We start from the raw sequence: 20,850 nt of genomic DNA on the forward strand, positions 1-20,850 counted from the left end.
TTCTCAGACTACAATGATCTATCTCCTAATCTTCATTTTCAAACATAAAGCAGATTTTCTAAAAACACTAAAAGTGTGCAACAATTCATTTATCTCCAACTTAAAAATTCTCAGCTGATATATGCTACTCTATGAAAGCTATATCCAAATTATGATTTTTTTCCTACAATATGCCAATATATCAGGAACTATAACTTTTTATTTTTTTATTTATTTTTTTCCTGATGTTGAATAGTACCTTATTTTTACATTATAAAATCTTTACATATATATTTCATGTCATTTGAAGAAGATGAATTAAGACATTTTCATTTTCTGGAAGTCAGCTCTTTGCCATAATTTCTTCTTTCTTTCTTTATTTCGAATATTCATGAGAAGGAATAATAACAAACGGAGCTAGAACTGAATCCTTAGTTTATTCCTCAGCAGTTGTGTTATCTTTGTCATTACTGTAAAACACTTTAGGTTTCAAAGTTTCATATTATCAATCATCACTGGCAATTGGTAGTAATAAGAGATCCTTATTACATAAGGATTGAAAGAAAAAATGGTTGTAAAGCACTAAGCAAAGTGTCAAACATTTTTAATGAAATTTCCTTACTTTTGGGTTTACTTTCAACTTGTAAATTTTCCCTTAGCAAGGTTCACAGAGGGTCTTTGCTGTAATATTTGTGTTTTAGCTGATTCTTTAAATAATGAGCGATTACTCAAGAGAAGGATTTTATCTTTCTTTGGAAGGAGCCAACATCATCTCCATTTAAGGACACATAAGCAGCTGCTGCTACACATTTCAGTTACCCATAAGAAAGTGAAGTGGGCTGAGTTCACTCTGCTATAAGTATTAAAAAAATTAAAAATTACAAATAGCTCCTCCAAAATTAGAAATTTAAGAATTAAAATTGGTAGGTGTGGTGATTTAAGTAAATCTAATATAAAAACAAAAAATTACATAAAACAACAGGAGAACGATGCCTGGCTGTTCAAAAGGATTCTTTTCCCAGTTCTACGGTAAGATAAACTGTTCTGGGAAGTTCAAAATATCATACCTCTTAACTAAAATTTCATTTATATAGTAATTTTTCAGAAAAGTAACTGCAGAATTAAATGAAGCACATCCTTTTAGAAATACTACACAACTTGAATTTTAACACATATAAACCTATGTCAATAAAGCCTCATTAACTGGGATGCAACTGATGAGGAATCTACAATTACTTTTTTGCTACAAAATCCTTGATACTGTGTCAGCTTATTAAAAATTTTATAAGATTTTATGGTAATGTAATACAGTTGTTAAAAATCTTAAATACTAAAGTTTATAAATTGCTTTTTTTCTTGAGGTGTTATATATCAGTTTAACTATGAGAATTACTATTCATAAATATATTGTTAAATCCCTAATTTAAAAAACACAAATAAATTAAATACATATACTGGTTCTTTATAAGATAAGTTGATTTTTAAAACCCAAAGCAGTTATTAGCCTGGTTTTCTCACAAACACAGATATGAGGAACAAGAACAAAATAAGACAGGAAAAGGGATTAAATGTGATTCTGTGAACATAATTAATTATTGTCTTGCTAGAAGCAAACACTATGAAGCTGCAATATTAAATAAAGCACCAGCAGCAAAAATTCAATGAAAGTTATTTTACTTCACGTATTCTTAATCTGTTAGAATTCCTATTCAGTAACTACTTTAACTCTTCAACATCTTCACCACCGATATACAATTATCTCTAAGTTTGAAGATGCATGAATCTTTAAAGAGAGCTTTCTACCACCCCAAACTTACTTTTTGCATTATTTATCTGCCATACCCTTTCAAAACAATTTTTTTAAAAAAAGGAGCACAAAGTGTTAATGACTTTCCCATACCTAAAGTAAGATAAATGAACAAGTTTGGTTGTGATAGACTATGGTTAACCAATCATAACTTCAGAATTCCTCCGTGACACCGTAAGACCTCCCTAGAACACTTTTTCTCCACCACCAACTGCAACTGTTCCCATAAATCTGGTAACACAGTCTGAAAACCTCCCAGCTAAACACCCACAAGACTTCATACAGCTCAATACCCTATATTGCAATGATCACAGCAGCCAAGGTAAGAAACATTTCACTGTTTTTGGTAATTCTTATCTTCTATAATTCAAACTTACTGAACTTTGAAAAAGAATTAACTGCATTTTGTAAATTTCAGTTCAAAGTTAGGCAATAAAATGTTTGATATGACAAAATGCTTAATTTCTAAATAAATGCTTATCCGCTTATTTAGAAGACAGTAAGAATGAGACAACTGTGAAATGAAAAGGGTCACATTCATTTTTAATCCTGGTTATTGGTTTGTCATTTTAATTTAACTTTCACTTTTATCTTGCTTTTCAAATGTGAATTTTTGCCTATTTAAAAATCTTCTAATTATGTTACTGTATTTGGTGGCATGGTGGTTTAATTTCCCCATACAAAAACAATGACTTAATTTTGTTATTTGCTACTCTGCTGAGAAACAGTGCAGGACTGAACTATTTACATCTGGATTAATATGAATAGTTCTGTAATTACAACATGCACATTATCAGTACACATATTCTAATATATTATGACTCCCTAGAATGAATATTAATAAAATGGAGTTTAAGAATATATAATACAAGCTACTTTTTAAATGCTCTGGAATACTTTTTCTCTCTATAAAGTCCAGTAAACTTTATCTAACATTTCTAAAAATTCCATGCTTTTAATAAATTGAATTATATTAAAGTCAATACTATATCATAAAGAACAAGTTTGGAAAATTTAAAACACTTATCACAAACACATATAAAAGTCTTTTTCAAAGTCTTTCTCAGTTTAGGGAATCATAATTCAACACTTTAAAAATAAAGTTATTTTGGCACACAAACATTCCTAAATAACTCATTTGAGCAAATCTGATTAAATTAATTTTTATTCTACTCCACCTATTAAAGAATATACTTTTGTATATTCTCCAGTGTTAATCAGTTTCCTCACCTGAATTTAGGGGAAAAAAAAAAAAGAAAAGAAATGCCCAGGAATGGAGATCCCACAATAAATTTTATGACTTCTCTTCAGATCTACTCTATTTTTAATGTATCAATCCTCAATTTAATAAACAAAATGTTTCCCCATTCTTAAATCTGTCAGGGCATAAAAAAATAACATTATATTTCATTACTTTTTTCATATTTTATATATGTTAAAATAAAATCTAGCTCTAGAATTTTTAATTCCTATTACTAATGTTTATTTTACTTCTCAATATGAAAAAGAACTATGAAATTCCATAAGGAGCTTTCCTTAAGACTTGGAAAAACATTTCTGCTTTTATGTCTACATAGAGGCATCTTATTGCCTCTCAGTATCTTGTTTTCATAAAATATTTTTTCTTTGGTATTATACAAATGTCACTCAGTACAGATGTTTTACAAACATATTTGTGCATGTTTATTCAAATACTTATCAAATTACATTCTCACACTTTAACTGGGGTGTTCATGAATTCTTTCATTGTACCAGAATTTCACTACATCACATACTGCTCCAAAAAGTATACAACTTCTAGAAAGAGCAGAAATTCTATTAAAGGTATCCTTACCTATTTAATGTGCCCCGGTTAATAGAAATTACATAGTTACAGTGACCATTCAAATTTCAAAAATAATACCATAGTGCCAGACGTTATATTCCAACTTGTTCATCTCTATCTTAAGGTGACTTTTAAGTATTGTCCTTGTTTATAAATATGTAGTTTAAAACTAAGTGCTAAAAAAAGTGTTAGATGAAATCAAATGGAAGAAATGTGAAAGATGTTTGAATTATGAAATACTAAGTTTTAAAAATGTGAAAGAACTACAGTATTGGCTTTACTAAGAGGAGTCACACCACTATCATTTACTAAAACTCAAATGTCAAAATTATTTTAACAGTATTTTAATGGACATAAAGGAAAATAATTGCACTTGGGTTATATATTAATACATATTGTTTCTCAATCTAATTAGAGATAGGAGACTATTTGCATAAATAAAATAGTTCAAGAAAATAATTAAGATTTTAATGTATTTAAAATCAAATGTATTATTTATATATTAATCAAATACATTAAATGCTTTATTATATATTAAATTTTTAATTGATAAAATTACATTTTAACTTTAGATTACCTCCCTAAATTAGACAGTATATTTATTACCAATCCTAGAAATAAGGAGGATCAGTTAAAGCTTCCTTCTTTATTCTTAAAGAAAAATTTTCTAAATGCACTGCTGTATACAAATGTTTCATTTGATCTTCTTAATTCTCTGTATGTTTGATATTGTATCTCTATTTCACAATTTAGGAAACTGATGCAAAAAGAACTGCCCAAGGTCACAGAGCTAAGAAACGGGGTAACCTTGGCAGGAACCTAGGTTTTATGATGCTAAACCACATGTACATTCTATATGCTGATCAACATGGCTTAAATATAAATCATGACACTGACAAAGCAAAATAAATTGAGAGTCTTCAAATACTGTAAATGGTACTCTACAAGGCAAATTTAGAGAATACAAACTTCTATTTTAATTTAAAAACATTCTATTCCATTTAAGGTAACTTATACATCAGGTACTATATCCTTAATTTCATTTCTGACCCGCTCCTTCTACCATTTAAATATCCAACCCCATTTGTTTTGAGGTGCACAAAGGAATCCTGCTCCGTTATTTATGATATGAAAATCACTAACTTTCATCTAAACTGTGAATTAACACAGTGCTGATCAGTCATACCAGCAAAGGAGTAAACCTAAAGGTTGAAAATCAAGAAAATAGTTGTTCTAAATTACATAAATCAGGTAAGATGTAGTCTTTTTGAACATTTCCAGAAATAGTGCATCAATGTTCTTACCCTACATAATTCTGAAGCATGTATTACCAAACAAACAAAACACATGAAAATGAAGCTCGGGATATACATCTCCGCCCCAGTATACTCACAGTCAACTGAGGACCTCTAGTGCTTTTTAAAATGTACTCCATCTTTAGGGCTTTCAAACAAACAAAAAGTTGACTGATTCACTCACATTAATGCGGACGTATTAAGTGGCATTCATTTTTCCTTAAGACTTCCCCAACACTCCCACCCCACATCCTCTTCCAAATAAAAGAATCTGAAGTGCCAATTCCTACAGGGATAAAAAGAATATTTTAATTGCAAATAAATTAATTTTTAAATCATTGTTTCAATATTTAAAATAATAAACAATAATGAAGACAAACCTACAGACAAAATAGCAACAGCAAAATGCCAATTTCAGAGAAAAACCTCTCCGTGTGGTTGTTTAATGAATTCTCCTCAAGGCACAGCTTTAAAGTGAGGAAAACATTTTATTATGGCGTCAATTTAGGAGTCAAGAATACACTGATTTTTGTTTATACAATTCTTTTCACAACCAGGAAGAAGTAGCTTGAAGATTCTTTCAAATAGCCAGTCCAGACCAACAAAGCTCTGGAACATTGCTTCCACAAAGTAACTTCAAATAGAACTTCCAAATTTAGTAGCAGGCAATCTCTAAAGGAAAATGTTTCTACCAGAGCAAACTTTTGTAAGTCAACAGACTGATCTTAATTCTAATGATGAACTGTATTAATTTCAAAAGTCACAAAAAGATGCATACATAATCATTCTGGCTTATCTGTGGAAATGGTAAGGAGTAGTAGGAAAAAAATAAAAACCCAAATAATCCAAATACAGACAAGTCCTGTTTATTCAGACTCAATCTATAGAAAATTCTAATTTTCTGAACCAATTAAACGGGAAAAAAAAATCCCAAAATGTATTTCTCAGGTGGTCTTAGATGTTTATCTGAATTTACTAGCAAAATATGCCCATGATTTCTAAAATAATAACTAAGCAGACAAAAAGAAAAGGAGAGAAGCAAAATTCTAAACTCTACAAATATAAAGAATCTCAAGAATTTATAATTTCAGCAAAAAGAAGACCCCCAAAAAACCGAACTCTGGAAAGTTCTTCAAAGCACTGAAAGTGCTTAAGTTATAGGTAGGAATCACTGTTCAGTATACATATACCTTTGTTAAGGTATCAAATGTCTAACAAGTTACAAAGCAGGGCAACAAAAGTTTTCAAGTCTATTGAGATTCCTTTTATACAAGAATGGATCTGATATTATGTTGTTGAAACAGGACTCACTGCAGACAAAGTAAGGACTCCTGCAGGAGTTCATACATAAGTACCTTCCACCCAACGTGTTGCCTAACACGCCACATGATACTTCTTGAAGAATTAGAGTTGCCTGTTTTTTCTCTTTCCTTCCTCTACTTCAAAAAACTGAATACAATCTTGAACTTGATTTTTTTTTAAATTTCCAAGCTTACTTTCTTTGAGCAAAAAAGGAAAAGAGGATGATCAAAGGCTTTATAAATCCCATAAAGAATAAATTACATTCTTCCCATTCCTCCAAAAAATTAGAGCAATCATGGATCCCGCAGCCATACGAGATACTCTGTATGTACTTTTCTTCCTCTTACATGCAACTCAAGACAAAGAGATCTACCATTTCTACAACCAAACTCCTATCAAGCATCTTTCATATTTGCAATACTCTGATTCTAGGGCCTGGATAATGAATTAATTTTTAAATTCATCTGTAAATGAATACTCCTCCTATCCCAAAACACCCAATTTACATATATTGTCATACTTTTAATAAAAGGGGTGGGGGAGTGGGGAGATAATTTCCATCTCCATGGCTGTTTAGGCCAGATGCAAATTCAGAACATCCCAACACAATCTATTTCCGATTATCCTAAAAGAATGCTCTAAAGAGATCAGATAACATAAAAATAAAACTATTTGTCTATACTCTCCATTAAATACTACTCTATTAACAGTTTCACTATAAGAAAGGAAAACAAAGGCTGCAGGACTTCTAAACTCATTGGGTGGTTTTTACTGCAGAGAAAAGAATGATGACAACCATGCCATGGATTACAATGTAGTGAAGGTCACAGACAACTCCAAAAATAGGACTGTGCTGTTCTCACATACAGCTTTTCAATTCTCAACAGGAAGCCTATCTTCCAGAGATGAAATCTGGCTTAAGTATTATCATACAGGTTTTGGAAGTTCAGCAGAATTAGGATTCAACAAATTTCCCATTGTACCACTTTAAAATAAATTGAGCTCAATAAATTAAAATGCATGCCACTAACATTTTAGCATGTAAAGCAGATTTGGTTTCAGTTCTACCATAAGATTAGAAAGTAACTACAAATCACTGTAGGATTATGACATGTTTCTAAGTTTGACAAGAAACAGGACATTATCCTTGGTCATCTCCTTTACACCCAATTTGTTTCCAGGAACAAACTCTCCTTTTTCAATAGCAGTTGGCTGTTTTAATATTATGAGATCATCTCTTAAGTATATCAATTATACTTTCAACAGTAGAGAGCTCATCTCTTTTGGGCATACCTCTTTGTTATCTCACAAACACCAAATACTCATTTGTACAAAGCCTAGTTCAGGTTATGTTGTGTTAGTCAGGAGAATATGAACTTTGGTAAATCCTCTAAGCCTCAATTTCCTCATCTGTAATAGAAAGAGACTTGAGATGAATTATTAGACTTATGTGTTCAAACTATCAAATTCTGTTATTCTAACTGGTTAATCTGTTAATCACAGCCATTATCTTTGATCATTAACAGTTTTCTAAAAAATTTAGTCATAAAAATCCCTTAATTTTATTGATTTATCCAAACAGTACCAATTATGCACTAAGTACTAGGATACAAAATGAACACATGGTTCCTTTACTCATAAACTAGAAGTCTAACTGGGGATACAGGCATGTAAATTGAAATTATAGTACACCCAGGTAGATATACTGATACAGGTAACACTAAAGTCCTATTAAAAACCAATAGAGGTGATAACCAATTCTACCTTAATAACTAATGAAAGGTTTTCATTAGGAAGTGGTATTTAAACTAGGCCTTAAGGATCAACTGAAGTTTCCTTGGCAGAGAATCAAAAGGTAGAGGGGGGTGGAGGGGGACATTCCAAGCAGAGGCAGAACAACATGTGCAAAGGACAAAATCATAAAAGGAACTGGAGTATTTATGGAAAGGTGACATGTTTCATGTGACTGAAGTACCACTCATCAGTGTCCGGGTAGGAGATGACTCCTGCATATGCTTCACGATGAACTCCTGACCAACACTCCCCTTTTCCACGCTTTATCTCAAAATAATTTTTAAAATTCAGATCTTTTAAGACCATTTAAGACCTGAAACTTCACAAAAATCTAAGCTCAAATAGGAATTACCAAAGCTAATTATTTCTTTCTTAACTGCATTGTTCTATATCCTCATATTAAGCAACTAGTCAAATATATAAAGGAATAAAGGAAATTTTCCCACAACTCTCCAATATTATAAATTCACTAGATTTATAACAAGCAAATATAAATAGAAGCAACTTAAAGGATGTATCACCATAAAAAACAAAAGAAAATCCCTTTGTTTCTATAGTATTTTATCTGAAGAATTCAAATGAAAGTAATTAAATTACAATATACCAAGTTTATGCTGGCATTTTGTAAGTAGGGACTGCTATAAGTTAAATACAGCCTTTAGCTACCTGTGTTGGACGATGAAGAATATATGTGAGAGAAATATAGGTTGTTACCAACTCTTTAAGAGAATGAAACTTGATATAAGTTAGCTGTTTAGAACTCCTTACTGTAGACCAATACTATGAAGGAGGACAGAGTCTCAAGCCAACTAGAAGCCCAGTCAGTCTACCATATAATTCAAAACAGAGCCAAGTTGAAATACTGAAAACTAAAGAACCTAACTACTTGATACCACATGGTTTCTTTGTAAAAATAAATGTCAAGTTCTAACTGGTCATGCCTGATACATATTTTTCCCCTTTCCCATTCTTTCAGTACTCCTCTCTGCTCTCTTCAGCTGACAGGGGCTGATAGGTTGAGGTAGGCTTTCATGGGATATATAGAGACTATGCAGAAAATGAAATCTGGCAGCTGGGATAAGGTAGTACTATCTTGATTAACAATGATATATCAACAAATGTTACAGTTATTATTTCTTGACAGTTAGGTATGGGTATTTTAATTTTCTTATTTCAAAATTGATGTATAAGTAGCCTGACTGTGGAAAAAAAAAAAAAATGCCCAAATGTTAGTAGCCATTATATCTACACAGTTAATTTGCAGTTAATTTTTAACCTACATCCAATTTTTCTATAATGACATGTTGCTTTTATTTTGTTTTGTTTTATTTATTAACTATCTATGCTTAGGCCTCACAGGCAACAATATCTTGTGGGAGCTCTGAAAAAGAGGCAAAACAGAAACCACTGCTCTTAAGTACGGGTCATCTGTAAATCGGAACTGTCTGTGGTAGACAGTGCGATAATGATTACTTAATTACTTTGCCCTCCAATCTTGATAGTCTTCAGTACTTAATATCAAATCTTGCTAAAATGTTATTTAACATTAACATTCTACAAATCTGTAAAATCATAAAAAGGAATGACAAACAATTTGAATTTATGTTTCTGATAAATCACTTCTCATTTAACTATTTTATTTTAGATTAAAATTAAGATCCAGAGACTAATTTGTTGTATACATTTCTTTTTATGAGGTTGACTCTGGAGCTATCAATACATAAAGGTCCACACCAATTATATTTACATAGAAACAGACTTAAAGAGACCATATGTAAGAACTTTGCCCAAAGGTATAGCCAAAACAAGCTGTACCCTAAACCAAATAATACTTTCAGTCGATTTGGGAGAAGAAGGCAAAGACTGAAGTTACTACACTCCAAGCACAAAACAAATGAGACTGTCATAGTTCACCTCACCAAAAAAGACAGAGAGACAGACAGACACACAGAAAAATACGAGTATGTGTGTACACACACACACACGCTAGAGACATTTGATGTTATAAATACAAATAGTATTGAGGAAAATAAATTCATGCAAAATTGTGTTTTATCTATTCAGAGAATAAGTTACACATATGATCCTAATCCTATTACTATTTTTACATTCCAGACTACCTAAAAGAAGATAGTTACCTCACATCCGGCTGCCAGCTTTTTATTTTTCTCCTGACCATTTAAAACTTCAGACTTCCTGCCTTCCTGGTGTCATGGAGAAAGTCCAATACCTCACTCGCTCTGCTATAAGAAGAGCTTCAACCATTGAAATGCCTCAGCAAGCACGCCAAAATCTCCAGAACCTATTTATCAATTTCTGCCTCATCTTAATATGTCTCTTGCTGATCTGCATCATAGTGATGCTTCTCTGAAGTTCTCCTGCAACCTCCAGATCTACAACTTACCTAATCAACTTAAAATCTGCCATCCCATGAAGAGGGGAAAACAATACTGTATAACAGGCCACTTTCTGAGTAGAAGAATTTCCTTGTGAAATGGTCAAGAGTAAAACAAATTGTTAGCAAATGTATTCATCTGCCAGATCTTGTAAACATGAAAAGGGTTTTATTTTTAAAAAATAACTTTAAAGCGACTATAATATATGTATAATGTAATTGTTGATTTCCTAAACATGGCTTATAAATTTCTATCCCAAATCTTCTCTGAGGATGAAGTAGTTTAGTTTTGAAACAGCACTGCTAATAGGTTCACTTCATATATAAAGTATTAGCTTTACTCTTTGGGGTAAATATAATTTATATTACACTGCAAATGCTTCTTCGATACTTTCTAAGTACTTTTCAGATATACACCACGTACCAAAATAATAATTCAAATGAAGTGTCATTTTTCAAAATAGTCCACTGAATCCTCAAATCTGTTATCTTTACTATTATAATACAGAAGCCTCTGTAGTAACTCTTTATCAAAACCTACATTCTAAAATAGAAATTGTATTTTTGTCCTATACCATATTAACATTTTTAAAAGTTTATGAGAATCAAGTAAAGTAAGGCCATACTCTTACATAAATAAAACTCCTCTTAACTAATTTTTTCAAAGAATTACAGAATTCTAATGCATGTAGGTAAACCATAAGTCTGTTCTCTCTAGGACATTATGATCCACAAATAAGAACTGGTGGTTAATTTAACATCTGACAGTGAGATTAGCCATAATTACTAATACACTAACAGAATAGAGTATAACCCTAACTTAAGGCACTGCAGTAGATTATCTGAGCTACATTACCTACATACCATACCTTTGGAATCATGAAATCTTAAGACTTCAGAATGATTTTATAGCTTGTCTTTTATTCCAACCTCATACTCAATATAAGCAAAAAATAAATAATAAAAATAAAAGATTTCCAATGACAGTAAAACACATTTAAAACATTAAAAAGAATAAAAATTTGAATTCTCTTTCCAAATATTAACTAATTCTTAGATTAAATTTTGAAATAAACTTTTTATCTCATCTATTATTTATAATAGGATATAGATATTTTCCTTAGTCTATCAACCAGATGGTAAACACCTATTGGTAAGCCACTCTTACTGAGCGAATTATAGATCCAGCAATGCTAATCTATAATTGTTTCTCACTAAATACATTTTCAGTTTCCCCTCTGATCATTTTAAAACATATTCCAACAACTAACAAAACAATAGAAGCAAAAATTGATGTTGAAAAATAAAAGGGTACTTCAAAAAGCTTGTGGAAAATTGGAATTGAAAGATAACATAAATCTTTACACAAACTTTTTGAAGTATCCTCATATATTTACCAAACTTCAGTAATTTAAATAGACTCAAGTTTAAAATTAAGTCTAAAATGGTTTACACCTATACTGTATAATCCAACAATTTTAACTTCAGTTCAAGACATGTTACTAATACAGCAAGTATTAAAGAAGTAGAGAATGTGTAATTATATTTTCTAAAATATGGTTACCAAAATAATTTGAAACATCACTGTTAGTCTTGGTTTCTAACACAAATTTTACTAACTGAATAGTGAAGGTGACACTGCTTTTAAATTATCTGAATCTCTTAAAGGTACTGGAGAGGAGGAGGGCAATAATTTTGGTTCACAGATATCTGAGGAACAGAGGGAAAAGGGGTGTCATATTACAGAGATTTCTTAAGTGAAGCCTTACTTACAGGCTGGAAATCCCTGTTAACAACTAGAGAGCTTATAAATAACAGGTGATACACTCTTATCATTGGTCTCAGTAATTACCTAAGCAAAAAGTATACAAGTTCTATAATTAGCTACACTGATCTTAAAAACAAGTGGAAAATTTGAACTAAGTCCTATTCTTTTCAGTACATTGTTCATTACAACACCAATATCAAATTATTAACTGTGAAGTTATGCCTCAGTAAAATAGAAATAATTTTTTGTTCTTCAATCTGTCTTTGATATAAATTAAAGCTTTATACTGTGAGGGTTACAGGATTCTATAACTCAGATTATTATAACATAGAACAAAAACCCATTCTTTAAATGAAACATTCTGTTTACCATGATGTGTTAAGAGTAAGATATAAGAAAACAATGTATTTAAAATTTTTAAATATGAAATGCTCAAATACTTTCTACTATGGAATAAATTCTAATCTTAATCTATAGGGTACTAAAGAAGAACTAATTTTTAAATGTTTAATGTGGCCTTTTATATTTTAATTGGTTAAAAAATGTGTATTTCTTTAATGCAAATCATCAGAATGCTCCATATTAAAATGAATATTCTTGAACTCAGTGAAATTGGTATAATATACTCATGGTTGATAATGACTATAAAGCATTCTAATTATAAACAGTTTTAATTTTATAGGGTTTTTTTTGGTGACTTTTCCCCAAAAAAATAAAATCAAGATTTCCTAGTACAAACACAAGAGAGCAGACCTATATAAAATAATGTATGTGCTACTACCTAGAGATCACTTATCCTTTGATTATTTTTTAGTCTTCTGGCAAAGAGGAAATACAATAAATTTTCAAAAAAGATCTGCTGTTCTACTAAGTAACAGCACACGTTAAAATATATAGAAATTATATACTATTTTACACAAAAGTTCACAGATAAAAAAAGAAAACACGCTAATTTTATTTATTAAAACATGCACGTAAAAATCAACTATATGCTTTTTAGCTACTTATAATGCCATATCCTACCTATAGAGAGTGTCGCAGTATCCACACATCTTTCAATGCACAGTTAGATGATCTCAAACAGTAAAATAATTAAAGACAAAACAGGGTGCAAAAATAAAGAATAAAAATAAATAAACTATTTCTTTTCATAGGACATAACAGAATATATAAAATACCCCCAAGTTATAAATAAAACTCTTTCATTCTTATTTCATGTTAGAAAAAAACTAAGTCATTTACCTTTAAGCCATTTATCCAATTTTTAAGAGAAAAATCTCCAATAAAATGTTGAAATCATAAGGCGCCAATACCTTGATTGATCAAGCCCCTTTATGATTTAAATAGGCACAAAATTTCATCTTCCTCTTTTTAATGATTTCCACCCAGAGTTTAGAAACATCCTAGGAAATGTAAGGGAAAAAAGGACAAACAATTTTTTCAGTTGAGAGACCACTACTTCATTACTGTCTGAGAGATCCACTGTGGACCTACAGGAATCCAATGCACGTTGTTATGTGTAGACATGTACTTCCTCCACCCTCTCCACCCCCCAATAAAAGAAACTCAAGAGGGGCATGGAGAGGAAAGTATTCTTCCCAAAAAGAAGATAAGGCTTTGTCTTTCTTTTCTGTCACAGTTCTTACAGGGTCAGACAGCTTGAGGGGTGGGGAGGAACAGAGGAAAGAACCAGACTAGTGGAGGACATCGCACATGGAGCCCTAAACCAACTGATGGCATAGATGGGTTCTCTTCATTCACAAAGGAAGATGCTTCAGAGTACTACACTACCTGTACTGTATATGGTTTAGCAGAAAACCATGGAAATCAAGGAAGTCCATGCACATAAGACTGTATGGTTGGCTCAATAATTATTCTGGACTAAGTCCTAAGAAGAGCAAAACTTTCATGTTACAAATTAACTTTTTCCAGGGGGCAGTGGATGGGGGAAGGAGGCTGTGAGGATCAAATGAGATAAAATACTCTGAGAGCTACAAAGTGCTTTATAAATCTATGCTGTTATAAGATCATGACTTTCAGACTAATTGCTTTTCTTAGTTGTAAAAGAATTGTTTTTTTCATGGTGAGAGCTTAGCAGTTGTGCTTGAAAATCACAATTTATCAGATGGGCTGTTCCTTCTCTTCATGTAAAAATTAGACTAAAAGAAAGTCATTATTTCAGAGACTTTTAAAAAACAACTACGATGAGAACTTTTAAAATAAAGAGAACACTAGGAGGCTCCAAGGAGAAGGTATTTAAGAACATTTTCTGTAGTGGTCCAAGAAGGAAATTAGAAAAGAAGCAGTCACTTAAAGATCACAATTGAAGTGTCCAGTTTTCTTTAACTGGCTTTATCTTTCTACTCCAAGATTTAAAAGGACTATAAAGAGACCATCCCAAATAAGGCTAATCAAGAAGTAGGGCTTTTCCAGGGTACATACAAATTTTGTCCATTAGGAGCCTTCTTGTTCTACCACGTACTAGGAAGATTTAAAAATAAGTTATTCTCCCTAATACCCCTCCAACCTCCCAACCCTCTCTACATTTCTTCAAGGTTAGGGAAAATCTTGTTTAAAGCAGTTCATCTAAGCAGAATGAAAGAAGGAGTGAATTAGTATTTTCTCAGTTATCTTTCTATCATACCTTCTTCAGCTTGGAGTAGTATACTCAACTCCTCTTGGACAACTCTAAGTCTAGGTAGAGACACAAGCTATAGAAATGACTGCCTGGTCCCTGTTCTCCTACAGTCACAACATTTGAGAACTAAAATGTGACGGTATTTTAAAAATTAGTTTTCCTATCTTCCAATCACTTGAATTGATAAATTACAAATGAGTCTGGTTAAATAACTCTTTCTTAATTTGTAATTCAAACATCATAATGATGCTTCCCTTTGGTTATAGGTTTAAATATACATAATCAAGATTATAAGAATTGTGTTCAAAGTAAAAATAAAGAAGGCACATGGGATGTGTTAAAAGTTCTCCTATGAATTTAGTACATTAGGTTGTACGTACATTTGGGGGCTGTAATCAGGTTTGTGAGGTTCCTGGCTAAGTGATCTCCTTATCCTTTCATAGACTGTAGCCCTTTATTCTTTATTCTTTTTTATTAGTAATACTTATAGTAATAAAATAATAATTTAAAACTTTTACTCAGCGAAATACTGCAATTTTTGATAGAATTAATTTGTTCCAGAAAACTCTGATAATAAAAAATGAATAACAGGGTTTATGTTAGAAAACTAGTTTCCCAGTTAAAATAAGCTATGAAAATTATCTGGAATAGTAACATTTCCAGATCAAGAAATTTACACATTTATATGTTATTCCCTAGACACATTAGGGATTATATACTATTTTTCTTTATATATGGTATTATCATAAAGTGCTTTCCTTAACTGATTAGCAAATATGAGGGCACTTCAAAAAGTTCATGGAAAAACTGAATTAAAACACAATACAAGGACATGAACAATACATGAACTTTCTGAAGACCTCTCATAAATCTTGACAGCCAAGTTAAATGCATTTAATTAAGTACACCTGATTTATAAACCTAACTTCATGTCAACCATTAGCAAAACTTTACAAATGACTTTAGTTCCACCTTCTCATTTTATAGATGAAGAAATAGAGACCCAGAGAAATTAAGTGATAAGAATCATCCACCTTCTAAATCTGATAGAACCGTAAACAAAATCCAAAACTTTATACTCCCAAATTAATGTTCATTCTAGCACACCTTGCTAACTTCTTTGTTTCTGTTTCAAGTTCCTTTAGATTGAATATTTTGCCTTGTTTATTTTTATGCAAATGAGAAGAAAAGTAAATACCTAAGTACCAAGTTAGTTACAAGGTTTTAAGTTTTTCATGCTAATTAGTCTCGAACACTTTTTAAGTTTATATCATTAATGCTTATGAACAGAGAAAAGTGAAACAAACAATCTGTTACTGTGGACACTGTCACATGCTAATTGCAAGTGTGTTACTGTACTCTTAACATCCACTGGAGGGAAGCAAACACTAGATTTTGAGCTTTACCTGCATTGGTGTTTCACTTCTTTGTTGAAACTCTTCAATTTGCTGCTGTTGCCAAGGAGCTAAACTATAAGAGTCCTCTGTAGTTCTACCTTCCAAAGGGTTTGTCCGCAACTGTTCTGTAAGCCACATCTGAGTCCTCACAGAAGGCTGAATGGGAACTCCACCTACTGCCTGCTGACCAAGCATTAAGTATTTTGGAGATTCATATGCCTCTGAGCTCATCATAATAGGTTTGCTTTCAGGTAAGGCACTATATGTCATGTCTAAGGTCTGTCTCGTAAGAGCACAGGGAGAGGCTTTAAAGTCCTCTTTGCTACAGCTCTCAAATTTATACTTGCAGTCCAGAGTTGATGACCGCTTTTTATTTACTTCCTTGTCCCCCAGCTTAAGCATCTCCATGCTATCATGTATGCAGCCAGGCCCACTTGTCCTTAGTTCTGATGTTAAAGCCTTGCCCCTCCCTGTCTTTTCCAAACCATTCCTCGACTCTTCTGTGTGTACAGTGCCACCCTGGCAGCAGTTATCCATGGCAGTGAGTTTGGATAAAGATGACCATTTCCGAAGAGGATGGAAGTCCTTCATATCTAGTGAAGAGTCCTGCTCCCCGCTACTGTGGTTTTCCAGTGTTTGCATGAGGCTTGTACTCCATTTTGAGACATCTGATGCCAATGATTCCCTATGTTTGGAAATGGAAGCACTGGAGTTAGATGGCATCACATGGGCAGTAGGAAGAGTAACCAATGATCGACTAGGCTTAAAAGATAATGTGCCGCTTGAAGTTGAATGATCTGGAAAGAAAAAAGATTTCCAAATGAGTTACAATTAAAAGGAAAAAAGAGAATGAGGCAAAATGCAAAATGCCAAAAAAGAAATGTGAACTTAGTTTCCCAGCACAAGGTTTTCAGAGCTACTTCCTCAAAATTAGGAAATTATATTATTCCTTTAAGTTTATATGAAACAAGTCAGTTTCAAACACTATTTTCTATATATCGATAAATAATAAAGTATATGCCCTTTCACCACCTACTTACAGATAAAAAAAATGATTGGAAAATAGGCTTATATTTACCCTATTTAATCAAAGTATTATACCTTTAAAAGAAAAAAAAAAATCCATCTCCCTACTGAGAGGTCTTACTCATAATTCAGCACTGAAGTCCCAGACACAACTCTATCAGAAAATGGTATTTTTCAAAGTCTTTCCTGAACTGTGGAAATCTATGCCAAATCTGAACATTTCAGCACCTCCCTAAACTCTAATTCAAAACAGAAATATGAGTAGAGTTCCTACAATAATGGAAAATAATCAGAAAGGGTCCTAGCAATACATTTGCAGAGACAGAATAGTTCCTAAACGTCCAGTCTCATTTATGGGATCATCAATGATATATAATTCAAGCTAAAATCCTGGCCTCTACTTTCATTCCTATCTTCTTCTGTATATTCATTAAATCCCCAAATTGTGAATTTTTACTCCTAAAATGACTGAATTATCTATTGCCTTAGGTCAGGCCCTCAAATCACTCTATTCTACACACAGGTATAGTTTCAGTAGGCTCTACGAAAGACTAAAAGATAAATAAGTACCTCTACACTTAATAATCTTACCATCAAGCGCAAAATCATCATATATACCAATTAAAACCAAAGATTATAATTTTGTTATCAAGGGATATCTAGAAAGGGGATAATAATTTGAATTGATGGGGGTTGGAGGTGAGTGATGAAAGGCAACTTTCACATTTTATTCTATATCTTTCCATATTGTTTTACTCTTATACCAGAATATATTTAAATATTACTTCGGTGCAGATATTGTTTTAAAGAAATAAAGTAACAGGAAAAGAAATGTTGATAAGGTCATAAGAAAATTCAGACGCGAATGAGCCAGGCAGACTAATTCAAAAATCCAGTCGATCTTTGCATAGAATTTGTTCACCTGGAGAAGAAAATGGACAGATATTGCAGATGGAGGAATATGAGCAAAAGTACAATAGTTAACATCTATCATATTCAAGACTGCCTATTAGCTTCTATAGAACCTTTCTGTATTTAGGAAAATTCTCATCTTATGAATCCAACCTCCCAAAATAAATTTCAGACCTCAAATTGCCAACGTACCTACAGCTATGATGCAGACATTCAGAATCGCCTGCACAAGATATCACTTTGGAAGTGAGTCACATGAGAAAATGGGCTCTATGTGGAGTTACCATTTTCTGGCTGGTATGGTGGTATAGACAATAGCAAAGGCATCAGTTTTCCACAATGACATAGACAGAGGAGGCCCCAAAGTAACAGTAGAATCAAGTTCCTAGTGCAGAAGTGGCGGCACTGGTGGTTTCCTCCCATATATAGTAGGCAGGAGAGTGACAGTTCTCAGATGTGATTTGAGGCATAATACCTGGAAGCTTAACCTTAAGCCTGGTTCTCCAGCCCTCTCAAAAATTGTGTGAAGTACCAAATACCCTTAAATAAATTCCTCATCTGCTCAATCAGACAGTCAGCTTCTTCTGCTAATTAAGAACATTGAATGATCCAAGCATAAAGCCAGGAGAATGAAGCTCTAAAAGAAGAAAAACAAAGTCTTCCATTTATCTGCATTGTGGAGTTAAGAGTCAAGAATAGCTGCTCAAGGTAATTCTTGAAAAGTAAAGGTGAAGCACAGACCTACAAATCTTCAAATACTCTGCTAAGGAAAGAAAATGGCTTTCATTCAGCAAGAAATATGATAACACTGAAAGTTTTCAAACAAAGGAGTGAGTGACATGATCAAAGCAGTACTTAAAATGATTATTCTGGTAGCAGAGTAGAGGATGGATTAAAGAAAAACAATTGGCCACCAGATTGATCAACAGACTGTTATAATCAGTAGAACCAGAAAATAGAAGGGAATATGCTACTGAGAGTTGGTTAGAAATAGAAATGGAACAAATACTGCCAAAAGTCTATGGAATACTTGTATTAATATATTATATAATAATCCTAAAGTAATAGTTATGTTAAAATCATGATAGCCTCCTAAAAATATCTTTTATTCTTAAAAAACAAAAAAGTTTTATATCAAATTTGAAATTTTCAGTTTTTCACATTTAAAAGTTGCAGGCAAAAATATAGTATAAACGATAAGTGCAATAGTTTTGAAATCAGTCTTTTTAGATTCAAATTCTGACTACCGATTAGTAGTTATAGGTACTCAAACAAGTTATTTAACCTGCCATCATCACAGTTGTCTTACTCATAAAGTGAGGATGACAACAGTGAGGATTATATGAAATAATACTCATAAAGTACTCAGAAGAATTCCTGGCACAAAGCAAAATGTCAGTTATTATTATACTATTAAAAAAGCTAAAAGTAAATGTTATTTTCAATATAACACAAAAAAGGCTAAATATCCATACAAACAAAAATCTAGCAGCCCAATTTTGAAATAGGCAAAGGAAATAAATAACTAAATCACCAAACAAGAAATACAACTAAAGAATGTGTATTTAAAAAGAAAAAAATCAGATACTCAAACTCACTAATAGTAAAAGCACATGATATTATCTATCATATTCATAAAATTATTAAAGGTGGCTAACTAAAATGACGAAAATGTAAACTGTTGTAGCCTTTGGAAGTAGAAGGGCAATTTGTGTATATTAATATTTTAAATATGAATACATGTATGTGAATACAAATACATATGTTCATATGTGTATGTAAATACACATATATATGTTATGAGCACAGAAACGGTCTGGAAGAATATACCCAAAATTTAGTAAACAAAGGTAATCTGTACAGTGGAAAGAGGGCAAAAAAAGAAAGATGCTTTCACATTTTACTTCATACAATGCATCACTTTAATTTTTTTTCAAGAAACAGGATTTACCTTTGATCAAACTTCTGCAAAGGTGTTTTGTTGTCTTGTGACCTCAAGGAGTTTGAAATACCTCAAATAAAGAACACTTTTACTAACGTATGAATAATATATCAGGTGACTGTCTCACTTTCCATATCACAGATGAAACCTCTGAGACTATATCATCAGTCTTGGCTGCTACTTACATCTGAGAGTGTGCTATCAACTCCAAAGAATATCAGCAAATAGTGTTAAAAACCAATTCCACATCAGACTAGTGTTTACTCCTGTAACTCTGAAAACAATTGATATACGTTGTTCACGGAATATTATGCTGAGCACAGAATTTACTCCTAAAAGTTCCTTATTAGAATTTTTCAAACTTTAGCTAACAAAAAAAGTTACCAGGGATCTGGTGTTCTAGCCCAAGAAATTCCGATTCAGTAAGAGTAGAAAGGGGTTCAGGAAAATACCACTTTTAAATAAGTGATTCTGCTATTCCATTCACTATAACATCATTCCATCTGGGTCTGATTCCAGTTCTGAAGCCCCCAAGCTTAAATATTCCAAGTTCAACCACAACCAGTATCTTGAGTTGTAGGGTCAAATTTTATTTACTGTGACATGCAGAATTCATTACTGTCAAAACTAAGGATCAAAGCTTAGTCTATTCACACACATATGCACATACACACACACTCGCACACAACACATGAATAAATTAACAAGGAATTAAATATTTGACAGTATGAATCCCTGGGGGGAAAAAGGACCATTATATCAAAGAGATG

General features: G+C 32.2%; 2 protein-coding genes across 4 annotated transcripts in view; one reads left to right on the forward strand and one right to left on the reverse strand.

Annotated features, from left to right (window-relative positions):
- CEP85L (centrosomal protein 85 like) overlaps nt 1-20,850 on the reverse strand; it is a 143,575-nt gene that overhangs the window by 85,798 nt on the left and 36,927 nt on the right. For all 3 annotated transcript variants that reach the window (XM_063096999.1, XM_063096998.1, XM_063097000.1), the window contains exon 3: nt 16,210-16,997. In XM_063096999.1, the coding sequence (XP_062953069.1) occupies nt 16,210-16,997 (788 nt within the window). The remainder of the gene's footprint in view (nt 1-16,209; nt 16,998-20,850) is intronic.
- PLN (phospholamban) lies at nt 1,999-10,774 on the forward strand. Its single transcript, XM_063096940.1, has 2 exons — nt 1,999-2,108; nt 10,118-10,774. Exon 2 carries the CDS (start codon nt 10,215-10,217, stop codon nt 10,371-10,373), a length of 159 nt encoding a protein of 52 aa, XP_062953010.1. The 5' UTR covers nt 1,999-2,108; nt 10,118-10,214; the 3' UTR covers nt 10,374-10,774.

This window comes from Cynocephalus volans, chromosome 5 (genome assembly GCF_027409185.1).
Source record: "Cynocephalus volans isolate mCynVol1 chromosome 5, mCynVol1.pri, whole genome shotgun sequence".
NCBI classification, from domain to species: Eukaryota; Metazoa; Chordata; class Mammalia; order Dermoptera; family Cynocephalidae; genus Cynocephalus; species Cynocephalus volans.

What these genes read in the sequence shown, in the direction of transcription:
- PLN (XM_063096940.1), top strand. Translation starts at nt 10,215, where the DNA reads ATGGAGAAAGTCCAATACCTCACTCGCTCTGCTATAAGAAGAGCTTCA.